General features: G+C 43.4%; 1 protein-coding gene across 1 annotated transcript in view; it reads right to left on the bottom strand.

Moving 5' to 3' along the window:
• Window positions 1-1,062: 1,062 nt before the first annotated feature.
• LOC108786742 (apoptotic chromatin condensation inducer in the nucleus-like) overlaps window positions 1,063-12,894 on the bottom strand; it is a 35,687-nt gene continuing 23,855 nt past the window's right edge. The window contains exons 5-7 of the mRNA XM_018556099.1: window positions 3,248-3,336; window positions 1,340-2,944; window positions 1,063-1,101 (exon numbers count right to left, since the gene is read on the bottom strand). Of these exons, the coding sequence (XP_018411601.1) occupies window positions 1,063-1,101; window positions 1,340-2,944; window positions 3,248-3,336 (1,733 nt within the window). The remainder of the gene's footprint in view (window positions 1,102-1,339; window positions 2,945-3,247; window positions 3,337-12,894) is intronic.

The following is a 12,894-nucleotide window of genomic DNA, read 5'->3' as shown; positions in this document are numbered from 1 at the left end:
CTTAGCCGCGGCACGCTCGCGCTCCTCGGCACGCTGGCGCTCCTCAGCCTCGGCACGCTCCCGCTCCTCAGTGTTTCTTAGCCTCGGCACGCTCGCGCTCCTCAGCCTCGGCACATTTCTTAGCCTCGGCACGCTCGTGCTCCTCAGCCTCGGCACGTTTCTTAGCCTCGGCAAGCTCGCGCTCCTCAGCCTCGGCACGCTCCTCGGCACGTTTCTTAGCCTCGGCACGCTCCTCAGCCTCGGCACGTTTCTTAGCCTCGGCACGCTCGCGCTCCTCAGCACGTTTCTTAGCCTCGGCACGCTCGCGCTCCTCAGCCTCGGCACGTTTCTTAGCCTCGGCGCGCTCCTCAGCCTCGGCACGTTTCTTAGCCTCGGCACGTTTCTTAGCCTCGGCGCGCTCCTCAGCCTCGGCACGTTTCTTAGCCTCGGCGCGCTCCTCAGCCTCGGCACGTTTCTTAGCCTCGGCGCGCTCCTCAGCCTCGGCACGCTCCTCAGCCTCGGCACGTTTCTCAGCCTCGGCATGCTCCTCAGCACGTTTCTTAGCCTCGGCATGCTCGCGCTCCTCAGCATGTTTCTTAGCCTCGGCACGCTCGCGCTCCTCAGCACGTTTCTTAGCCTCGGCACGTTTCTTAGCCTCGGCACGTTTCTTAGCCTCGGCACGCTCGCGCTCCTCGGCACGTTTCTTAGCCTCGGCACGCTCGCGCTCCTCAGCCTCGGCACGTTTCTTAGCCTTGGCGCGCTCCTCAGCCTCGGCACGTTTCTTAGCCTTGGCATGCTCGCGCTCCTCAGCCTCGGCACGCTCTTTAGCCTCAGCATGCTCGCGCTCCTCAGCCTCGGCACGCTTGCGCTGCTTAGCCTCAGCACGCCCCTTAGCCTCAGCACGCTCGCGCTCCTCAGCCTCGGCATGCCCTTTCTCTGTAACATCTGGTATATCTGTAAGAAAAGCCTGAGCAAGTTTTGTTTTTTCAATTGACCTGGCTTCTTCTGGTGCCTCAAATGGAGCCTGATTTTTGAACATGGTTTTAGGAATTATTTGAACTCCTCTAGCATTCACTTGTGGTTCTATTTCAGAAGTTGTATTAGAATATTCTGTTGTGCTTGCTGGAAATGTTGATTGTTCAGGGAAAACAGGCTCTGTAATTGAGTTGGTGTCTTGCTGTGATGTTATTTGTGTAGCATTCCTATTTGTCAAAATGTCAGATGTTTCTTGTAAATCTGCATCAAGCTTATCTTCTGATATGAGTGCAGAAACCCTCTCTGTCATTTCTGTGCCTCCAAATGTTTTTGTTGCAATTGCAGATGTCTCGCATGTTGCTGTTGTGGCTTCAGATTCCATTACACCCAATGGCACAAATGGCTTTAACTGAATCTCCTCTAGAACCATTTTAGAGGTAACTTTGTCTGGTTTCCCAAATTTCTTAGATTCCCCTAACAGCACAGTATTTTCAGACATATTAAAATCTTGAGCTGATAATTGGTCTTCTGCCTGTTTAATTTCAGAAATTTCATTCACATGCATAGATTCTTTTTGCTGTAGTTCTAATGAGCCGGAATAAGAGACCTTTTCACCCAGAGAATGGTCAGTGCTGCTGGTGATCCCTCCCATTATGTCAGGGACAGACAAACAAGAAACATCTAAATCTGATTTCTCAGTAGGCTCTTTTTCTGTCTTTGCAGTTGATAAACTTTCTTTAACTTGTTTACTCAGTAAATCAGTCGCTTCTTCCCTTGTCTGCATTGGTCCACATGGTTTCAGATCTGGCTTGTTTAACATAGTCACTGCAAGTACAGCAGTTTGCTCCACGTTAAGGGACACACTAAGCTCCTCCGTTTCATGGATTTCCTTAACGTCAGGACAAGTTACAGTTTGTAAACTGTTAGGGTCTAGTTGATTTCGATTTGCAGAGGATGATCTGATTCTTAGTTTTCTTGTTTTAGATAAGCCAGTACCATAGACTGGGGAAACTACTTCTGCTTTTTCAGGCTCAAAAGAATCACCACCGCGCACTGCTGGATTTGCATCCAATTTGTCTTTGTTTACCTTCTCCAAAATAGACATGGTCTTAACATTTGATCTTCCAACTTCAGGACAGCTTGATAATGTAATGGTGCTCTCTTTATTTTCATAAGATTCTGGTTTTTGCTTCTCTAAAATAGACATAGCTTGAACTCCCCTTGAGGATGACTTCTCCACTATATGCAGGCTCTGTTCACTCACATATGCTTTTCCTTCAGATTTTGAGCGAACCTGAGGCTTCATAAGAACCAGTGACGATTTCACTTTGACATCTTTTGTTGCAGCACCTCTTGTTATGGAGCCACTCTCTTCAGCCATATGTGAATCCAGTATTTTGGGTTTAGCTTTTTCACCTTCTTCACGCAAGTTAGGAGCCTGCTGGATAACACAAGTTGCAGCTGGAGGCTGTTGTAATGAAGGATCGGAACTGCTCTCATTCCGTTCTCTCACATGACGCCCCCACTTTTGAGGAGATCTATGACTCTTTGAACTCTCCTTATGGAGAAATTGTGGGGAAACAGCTTTCTCAGTTGCTGTGGTCATCTGCTTTTCAGACATCTGATGCTGGAACCGTTCCAGAGAAAGCAGTGGTGGAACGCGTTCTTCTGCCATTTCTTCTGAGTCAGCAGAAGTTGATTTGGAAACAGTTTCTGATAATTCAGGAGGGGAAGGTGAACGCTTGACTTTTGGAGACTTTGTCTGATGAATAGTAGCTGATCTTGAGGATCGTCTTCTTTTGGGAGGTTCTTCTTCATCCTTTTCAACGGGCAGCTCTTTTTCTTCCATTTCTTCCTCCTCTTCCTCACCCACATCTTCCACTTCTTCCTTGGCAATGTCTCCTTTAGACCGTCTCACTCGGGTGGATGATCTGCGGGGCTCTTGCTCCTGACCTGGCTGTGTTAAAACCGGAGGTTTTGAAGTTTTAGCCTGTAAAGTAGAAAGATATTTGAACGAGCACATATAGGCGATCGGCGGGCTATGGACCCGCTGATCGCCTATATGTGAAACACCCGTTAACGGTTGTGTGCATTGATCGGGTCTTTTCTGCCCGTGCGTGCCCGCTAGGGGGCGCGTGCTAACAGAAAAAAATTGCCGTCTGGAGACGGCAACCCGCAGATGCAGCAGTGCCGTCCGTCGGTTTTTTTACTACGGGCGGACGGCAAGAGGTTAAATGACTGCAACAGTCAAAAGGATCTACATAAGTATGATCAATATGGGTGTAAATCTTACCTGCTTTACTCGGGATGACCGCCTCTCCCTCTTTTTGGGAATCTCTTCCTCAGAATCATCTGGGTCTTCCAAGACAGAAACACTTTTTTCTTTAGTGATAAACAGAAAAAAAAGGGAAATTATAATGCTACTTATTCCTGCCCTATCTTTTTTTCTCCTTGTACATACAGTAAATTTCACACATGTGCATATATAGAAGAAAGGCTTACAGTGACTGTATACCCTCCTTAAAATTTTATATTTTTGACTATTTCCATGGATACATCATTTAAAATCCAGTAATATACTGGAAACTCCAGGAGTCTTCCAGCACAGTACATTAGAGATATGCACCTATTTCACCAGGAACAGGAAATGCATAACCAAATACATTTCAATGGAAATCCTTCTGCCAAACTGGTTAGCAGCAAATGGGAACTGGAGGACATAATCTGAAGTAAAATATATACAACAGAAAAAGAACACAACACAGGGCCGTAAATCCAGCTGCCCTGGAAGACTCCTGAAAGTCTTAACACTGGATTTCCCAAATTGCCTTCCAGGACAGCACATGAGAGGATTAGCAAAAACCTACCAAATGAGGGCAAAAGAAAAGCATTATTTCCACAGGTATGACCATGATAATTGGGAATAAAGATATGTGGACCCAGGTAAATGAGCCTTTCAACATGGTGATATACAACAAAGGCAGGTGACCTAAACGGCAGAAAACAATTCTATGCCATATTGGAAAAAACTACTTAAAAAAGAGAACTATGGTGTAAGTGTTTTTTTCCCCATAGTTCTCTTAAGGGTCACGGGAGGACATATACTAACCTCCTCCTGTGACCCAAAGCACAGTATATCGCAAGCTACAGCTCGCGGTATACTGAGATCCCCGCCACTGGGACGGATCCCAACAATGCTTTTGAGATCCACCCAGTTGCGTGAATGACAGCGGGCTCTGCCTATCCAGAGGCAGAGCCAGCTGTACCCACCCACTCCCCCGTTCGTTCCTCCAGTCAGCGCTGAACGACTGGAGCATGGAGGGGGGAATCCTTGCACGGAGCCGTGACTGACAGTCACGGCTCTCTGCAGGAAGATGATCCAGAAGTGAGCGAGCGACGGTATGTGTTCACTCACTTCCTGATCTATTGAGCCGACCTGTGACAGTTTCATTGTCACACGTCGGCTCGAATTATGGGCATGAGTGATTTTCACTCACCTCATAGTTCTCCTTTAAGTACTTAACCAAAATACACCTCACTGCATTTGACAGATTTCAAATTACATCACAAATCTATGTTAGAATATTATTAATCCTTAGCCACAGTGAGGCCTTGATAGACTAAGTACATATACAAGCACCCATAGCCTATGTGGCTCAATGTAAAAGGGTAATGAAGGAACTTGCTGAGCTGTCAACTTGGATCTGGTATTAAAATAGAGAGATGAGCATAATCTGCATATGAGAGAGATAGTAAAATTCCCGCATATCTATTGAAGAAAATATTTTGTGAAGCCTTGAGTGAAATTGAGCTGAAATTGTATTGCTTCACCAGACTTTGGTCTGAGCTGGGGTGGAGATGTAGCATTTTTGTACTCTCACCATCTAACTCCTTTTGCCATAATTCATTGAGGGACACAGTTCTCACCACTTTGTATTTATGTTCATTCTCTTTGTAATGCTTGCTACATGAGGCATGCTTGGTAGAGGATTGGTTATCCTTTAAATGGCCTACGAGTGTCTAATCTTCCTGGTAAGGGTCAATATAACCCGACAGTATTCTGAATTCTTGTCTCTTAATGGACACCAAGAAAAGGATTATATGGGGATTACAAAAACTCTTTTTTCTTGGCCATTGAAGGTCACAGGCCTTCAGATGCCAAAAGCGGTCCATCTAAGAGGTGGGCAACTAAGCAACAATCACTAACAGGCTCAACAAAGAGAACTGGGAACTGCCTACATCACAGGGGCCATCTAAAAGGACCAACGTCCAAATCTGAAATGGGTGAGGATGACCCCCCTACCTTATAGAGGAACCTGCCAACATGACCAGAGGGAAGGCATGAATAATCAACCTGATGCTCAAGAAATAGATTGAAGGGTCACCACCAGAGAGAATGACTTCATAGACGAGAACTCTGAATTTGAACCAGTGTGGAGGTAAATCAACCAAAACTTAACCAAAAATCAAGTGGTGAAACCATAACAAATTCCTATGAAGGGAAGAAAAGACCCATAACCTGATATGGTCAACAAAAAATTAGGGACAAACACCTAAAAGTAACAGATCCCTAGAAGGAACCTAGGACAAAACAGGTACAGGTAACAAAGGTCATCTGGCTTAAATCGGAAAGCCGGAAGCCTTATAGTGGAAGTCTAAAAAAAGCCATTATGTGCTAGTATGCACAGCATATTAGTACATTATGACAGACCAAAGCAATCCCCTCCAGCACTGCAATGTCAGCACTCTCCACCCTTGGCGTTTTCATCCCGTCTTCAAACAGGAATAGAGCTATGACAGAAAAGACTTACCCAGTCTCTTCTGTCATAATAAGCCTACATGTCAGCACTTAACTTCCACTTCAACACCCTTGACCCCCCGAAAATCAATGGAACGAGGTCTAAGGCTGGCCATAGGCGACAGGAATTTTCTCTGATTCCTGCTAAAATCAGCCAAGATTTGTGTGTGGCACTGTAATAATTACCAGGCTCAACAAATTAGATTTAAAAAAATCAGTTCTATCAAAATGCAAACTCATCAGATGCAGTCATTTTTCGACAGCACCACTGTATTCAAGGAGCTGCAGCACCCAGGTTGTTTAGCATGGGTGTGGGAATCGACTGATTTTGTCTCGTTCAGTCGAGCCACGTATGGCTTGCTCAAAGAACTCTGGGCATAAATATTCTTACCTCTACCTCAGAGCTGCCCTGCCCAAACCTCTAGCTGTAAATCTAGGAAAGCTTCTGATCCCTCAGATCCAGGGTAGCATCAAAAGCCGTGAAACAAGGGCCTGGAATCTTACTAAAACGACTAAGAACATTTGCCTGATCAAGGGCAGAGCAAGGGAAGGCATCTAAAGAATCTTCATAAGAGGCTGCAAATCAGTCAAGGAAAGAGGACCTAGCCACTGGTCCCACAATGTTATTAAGGCATACCTTGTGCCTTTTAGGGGATACCTGCACTAGACTACACATCGACAATCTCCATCTTAGGATCTGAGGTGCATGCACGTGTGTGAATTTATCCATATGTCCAGAGGTAATTAGCTAAGCAGAACTAGTGCCCAAGGGATTGACCCTTGAGCGTAAGCGAGGCAGAGATATGCAGGATTATTCAAAGCAGGAACCACACTACCTCTACTGACACGGGAGGACTTCTACTCCTTCTGGGTGGTAAAGACACAGTAGTACATATATTGTGTATCTGAACCAGGAGACCTGCCCAAGGCGGGATCCCACAATGGAGAAGGGACCACCTATTGTGGATCTGATTCGCAGCTAACTTTTACCAGTATGCAATGTCTGGATAGTGCGACAAGCATGACCCAGTGCCTGAAGGTCACATAGCAGGCTAGCTCTGCAATCTCCAGTCCAGCAGGGTCTGGGTATGGCACTCCAAAGTTATGCTGATAAAAGGATGATCCATATAGCTTCTACATAGAGACTAGCTTAAAGTGGATAACATCTATTTTATATTTGTTACATGTTACATTCACATTGCATAAAAATAAAAAAAAGAGAGAAAAATGCTAATTTGCAGTTTAAAGAAGAACTCCGGCAGTGGGGATTCTGCTGCTCCGGCAGTCTAAGAACCTGTGTGTTGTCACATCCAAGTGTAATGTGTACTGGATGTTAGAATGCCGAGGGACATTCCATCACCGGATCGGAAGAGTAGAGACAAAAAGAGCACTTAACTCTTGTAGTGTGGGGATAGCCCCATTACAAGGGTTTAGATTATTACTGCCTGGAGCTCTTCTGTAAATTTTGATTTTATTGAGTTAGGGTTTCATGGCTTCTTAACCACCTCCCGGCCGGCGTGCTACTTAAGGGTCAGCCGGGAGCTTCCTGGATGTTACAGGGCATCAAAAGACGTCCTGTTAGCCCACTCACACGTGCGAGCACAGGACCGGCATGGTGGCTCCATGACAGGGGATCAGAGGGAGATCCATACAGGACCTCACTCCGGTCCCCTCTCCGCTGTCAGAATGCGGAAGTGATGTATATTGGATGTCAGAATGCGGAAGTGATGTATATTACATCACTTCCACATTCTTGTGTCACTCTCCGGCTTCACAAACTGGAGAGAAGCTTCATCAGCTTCTTTGGGGGCCTTGGAGACACCTGATGTCTCCATGAAGAGGACCTGTCACATATCTTTGCTATCTATGTGATAACAATAAAGTTAAGTGAGAAAAAAAAAATGAAAAAAAAAATGAAAAAAGTTGCAAAAAAATAAATTAAAATTACACATGAAAAAGAATTTTAAAAAATATTTTTTTTTTAAAGTTCCCACCCATACATACACGCGTGCAAACATACGTCGGGTGTGCATACGTGCGAAAACGTTGATTGCGCCCATTATGTCGCACATGTTACATGTCACCGTGAGAACAATACTTTTAGGGCCATTAATAACTGATAACACTAAACTGATGAGCGGTAAAAGCTTTTAAAGCGTCGCCTATGGTCACTTTTGGGTATGGTAGTTTTTTTGCGATTTTGTGGGCACACGCAATTTTAAAGCTTGATATGTTTGGTGTCTATTTACCCGACGTGACCCCCGTCTTTTATATTTTAACAAAAAATTGGGTAATAATAAATGTTTTATAACATTGTTAAAAAATTTTTTTTTTTTTTCAAAATGTTCAGTAATTTTTCCTTGATATAGTACAAAATACTACTGGAACCCTCTGTGAGCAGGCTGGGACTCTAAACCCTGAGGTGGGACTTGGTATACAGGCGCTGGGCCGAATCTTGTGTTTGCTGAATATAAGGCATTTACTTTGACTGTTTGTGGAAATGAATAAAAGTTTATTTTCTGATACGGCTGGCTACGGGTCATACCGCCCTGAATATTACACACTCTTCAATTTAATGGTTACATACAGCAAAGTATTGCTGCTACTGCCTCCTCTCCTGCCCCAGTTAGTTGGCTGGACACAGAAGGAGAAGTAGCATAGTGATAAATTAACCCATGTAAGCAAGTTTACAATTTTAGGCTGCCACCACTACACAAACCAAAAGAGTCCCGATTTGTTCAATGTGAGGGCTTCTATACAGAAGACTGTGATAAGCAAATCGCAATGGCCCGCTTTTCTACGGCCTTTGGAGTCAAATTCTCCTTATATCATGGTATTTCCTATCTTTTGTTCCCTGTTATTTCTACGGGACACTCTACAGGAATGCTATGTCTTACCGAGGACTCTTTCTTTTCACCATAGGAAGAGGTTGCTAACCCTATTACACTCCATATTCTAACCAGACTGTAATCCATTACTATTTTTCCCGATATGCCCACTTTTCTCAATCCTCTCTGGTTTCTATGCTGTGGCCTTACAGGCCATACACTACTCCTACATTTGGTGTGCCTCTTTCTTTTAAAGGTCTGCGGACTATTGGCTCATTAGTTACCATGCAGTTGCATGCAGTTAACTGGTCACCAGATGGCGCCCACTGGATGCAATATCTGTTTTCATGGTTTACACATTTCCCTCTGGTCATTATATTTAATGTTTGCTACACACCAATATTAATAGGTCACAAGGCTGATTGAGATTGTTTATTATAGTCACTAATATGCTTGGTACAGGCTCACGTTAGGCCAGATTACCACCTACATACACGTCTAATGTTTATACAGGTAATGTGTTGGTATGTTCAGGTAACTATGCCTGGTTTTCAAATAAGTTGGTTCCAGTTATTTTTCTTAGCTACCAGGTTAGGTAGTTCTCGATTAGTGTGTTTCTGACTTAAGACTAATATTCTCTAAGAGAGTGAAGGGGACTGAAAAATGTGGATTCCTCACTTGGAACATTAGAGGAATGGACACTCCACTGAAAAAGACCATGATATTTACTGAAATTCAGCAGCCTAGTCATGGCAATTTGCCTACAAAAAACATCTAGGGGAGTATCAATCCGAGTCAATAAACAAGCTCAGTGGGAGTGTATCAAGACTAAAACAGACACTGAGGGCTGCTATGTCTTTATTTATGCTACTCTTCTTTGAACACCCTTTGTAATAATTGATCTGTATAACCCACCACTAGTCTTATTAAATATTTTAATGCTGCTATAGCCATTACAGTGCAATGTCCAGAAACTTCTACATTTTACATGGGGATTTTTAACATGATTGTGAACTCATCTCTTGATAGACAAACCATTTCCAATCCTCCATCTGTATATCTGCCCACTACTTTGCAGCAATAAGAAATTAACCATGCTGGACTCAATTGTGTACCTGATCTTTGACCACTGCCCGCTGCTCACCTTACAACCCGCTCTGTCAGGCCTTTGGCCAAAGTGGAAAATACATCCACTTTAGGCCCTAATGATTGGATGCCAGCTTCATTTATTCCTGGAAGCAAATATCCTTAATTATAATATTTTCTGGAACACACTCAAGACATTTCTTAAGGGCTCCCTTGAATTTACTATATCCTTTATTAAACGGACCTCTGGACAGGCAGATGAAGAACTTACTAAAGCATGTGATTATACAGACTCCAATTTTCTTACAGATCCCGCTACACTATACGGAAAGAAATGGAAGAATGCCACCTGACTTTATAACACCAGGCTTCATGAAAATGCCAAATGGAAATTGTGCTACACCAAAAACTTATTTTGATTATGATAACCATTGTAGCAAATTTTCAGCCTTTTATTGCAACAACAACCACCCTCTACCTCCATTTTTAATATCAAAGGTGCTGATGGCTCCTTAATTACTGATGCAGAGGGAGTGCTGAATCGCTTTTTACAAGTGTATGTATACATCCACACTTACTAACTCTCAGGACGATATTTAAATTTACTTGAGTGCTTTAACCTTCCCACAATTAACTCCTGTTCAAGTTCAGTTATTGGACAAAGAAATTACAGGGGAAGAAATAACTCAAGCCACATCATCCCTTGCCTCAGATAAACCCTCAGGTCCTGACATTCTCTCCTTTGTAGTTATTTTATTTCTATAAACCTCTGTCTATTGTGCTGAGTCTATAGAGACAGTGAACAAAAAGGCGTTTGAGGGTGGGAAACTTCCAGAATCCATGCATGATGCCACTACTGTACATCTACTGAAACCTGATAAGCAACCAGTTGATTGTGCTTCATTTAGACCCATTAGAATGATTAAGGACATATCCCAAGACAAGCGCCTTTGCCCCTTTAGACACAGCAAAAGCCACGTTTGCGGGCCTGTCTGGCCCATTTTGTATCAGGTCCCTAAATTCAGAAACAGAATAATATACTCTATGTCCATCCTCAATTCAATATTTTAGTTAACTGCCTACTCCCCCTTTTTTTCCCTTCCACTGAGGCACAAGAGTGATGCCACCAGTCTCCACTCCTATTTTCTGACATTCAATGGTTTTTATTAGAAAAGCCAGGCAGAACATATAAAAACAAAAAAGGCACCCAATATATATCAATAGTGTGTACAGAAAAATGAAAACATAAAAAAAGAAGGAGGGGGGAATACAGTACATATAAAACGGCAATTCAGTATGTAAGACAAGATGCGGTACAAGTGGTAAAGGCGTCATAAAGGAGTACAAAATACCTGGACAGTAAAGGGAGCATTCACTAAATTTTACGAGATCCAGTAAAATGGCATAATTGAGGAGGAAAAAACATCTAATACATAAGGAAAAATCATGTAAAAAACTTTAGTTTTTCACATTAGGTGCCAGTCAAGAAACCACTACAAAAAGGGCAAGAATACCGTAGATGGGAGGAAAGAAGGGGGCAGAAGGACAAGGAAAGCAAAGAATAAGAAGAGAACAAATAAGAGAGGAAAAAAGAAGAGCAATAGAGAAGGAAGGGGAAAAATGCCCCCGAGAAGCGAGAATAGCAAATGATCACAATTAGGCTGGGTTCACACCTAGGCGTATTGAATATGCGCGGTTTTCACGCGGTTTTTTTACCGCGATTCGCGGTAAAAAAACGCACGAAAAACACGCATTTCCGAGGGCTACTTGGCTGTATCCCAATGGAAACGCCCGACCAAAACGCCCCAAAGAAGTACATGTACTTCTTTGGGCGTAGGGCGGTTTCCCACGCGTTCGTACTCACGGAAAACCGCCCAGATGGGAACCATGCACATTGAAAATAATGGCACTTCCCTGTTTGAGCGTTTTTCCGCGAGTACGAAAGCGCGGAAAAACGCCCAGGTGTGAACCCAGCCTAAAAGGTCAACTAAATACCACTAGTTATCAATAAGACCAACATCTCCTAATCCACGGATCTCAAATACGTTTCTACTCCTATTTTCTATTGCAAATAAGGCCCTAGCTATTAAGGTCTGACAAATGGAAACTTTTACGTGCCCCATCCATACTGTAGAATAATTTGGTAAATATTCTGGCCTGAAAGTAAACTGGCAGAAACTAGTTCTTATGTATATATCCTGCAGACCCCCATCTACTACCCAGTCATCATTTAAGTAACTGGGAATTGTAGATACTAAAGACTCTTCCCAGGCCCTTACAGAAAATATTACCCTCCTTATGAATACAGGCAGTCCCCGAATTACAAACATCCGACTTACATACGACCCCTACTTACAAAACGGAGACTATTACTGTACAGCAGGGGGTCCCAGGCTGCGGCCAAAGTGTACAGCGCAGCATTTCAGTAGTTGTAATGTTACCGTGCTTGTGCCGACGAGGAGTGCCCTACTTTTTGGGTCTGGCTCGTAGTACTTTACGTACGTTACAGGAAGTTGGCTCTTGTAAGACGTGCAGACGAGGGGTCCCCACCTCTTCTTCTAGGTCACTGTGAGGTTTTTACTGCTGTCTGTATCCTCATTAGAAAGATTTAATCTCACTTCCTGTCCTTGAGACAACCTGAAGTGAGCGGAAATCTTTCCACCTCCTAGGAAGGGAAATTCATTCCTGTAAGAGTTATCATGGAAAAAAGGTGTCTCCACTGAAGTATTATTACCAATCCTTGTTTCCATGACAACATTTTCAAAATCCAATTGTCATAGGGACAGAAAGTGAGGTGAAATCTTCAGAACAGGGGCACACACAGCAAAAACAAACGTTACAGGGGGTTAACCCTTCCATATGCTATCCAAAACGAAAACATTTTTGGGGGTTGGAGTTACACTTAAAAAATTTACCTGTTCCAACTTGCATACTAATTCAACTTAAGAACAAACCTACAATCCCTATCTTGTTCATAACCCGGGAATTGCCTGTACTATTAAAAACAAACTGCAAATATGGTCTGAACTTCCTGCGTCTGTGGCCGGCAAAATCAACCATATAAAGACTATTCTTCTTTGTAAGTACTTCTATATACTCACTCAGATGCCTGTGATAGTCCCGAAATCCTGCTTTATAGAACTCTGTTCAATAATTTCTGCTTTTGTGTGGGGAATCTCTAGACCAAAATTAAAACTGACCACATTACAGTGGCCCAAGGAAGAGGCA

This window comes from Nanorana parkeri, unplaced genomic scaffold, assembly GCF_000935625.1.
Source record: "Nanorana parkeri isolate BGI_ZX_2015 unplaced genomic scaffold, ASM93562v1 scaffold225, whole genome shotgun sequence".
NCBI lineage: Eukaryota > Metazoa > Chordata > Amphibia > Anura > Dicroglossidae > Nanorana > Nanorana parkeri.
Note: the sequence above shows the minus strand (reverse complement) of the source record. Positions and strands in the feature narration are given on the sequence as shown.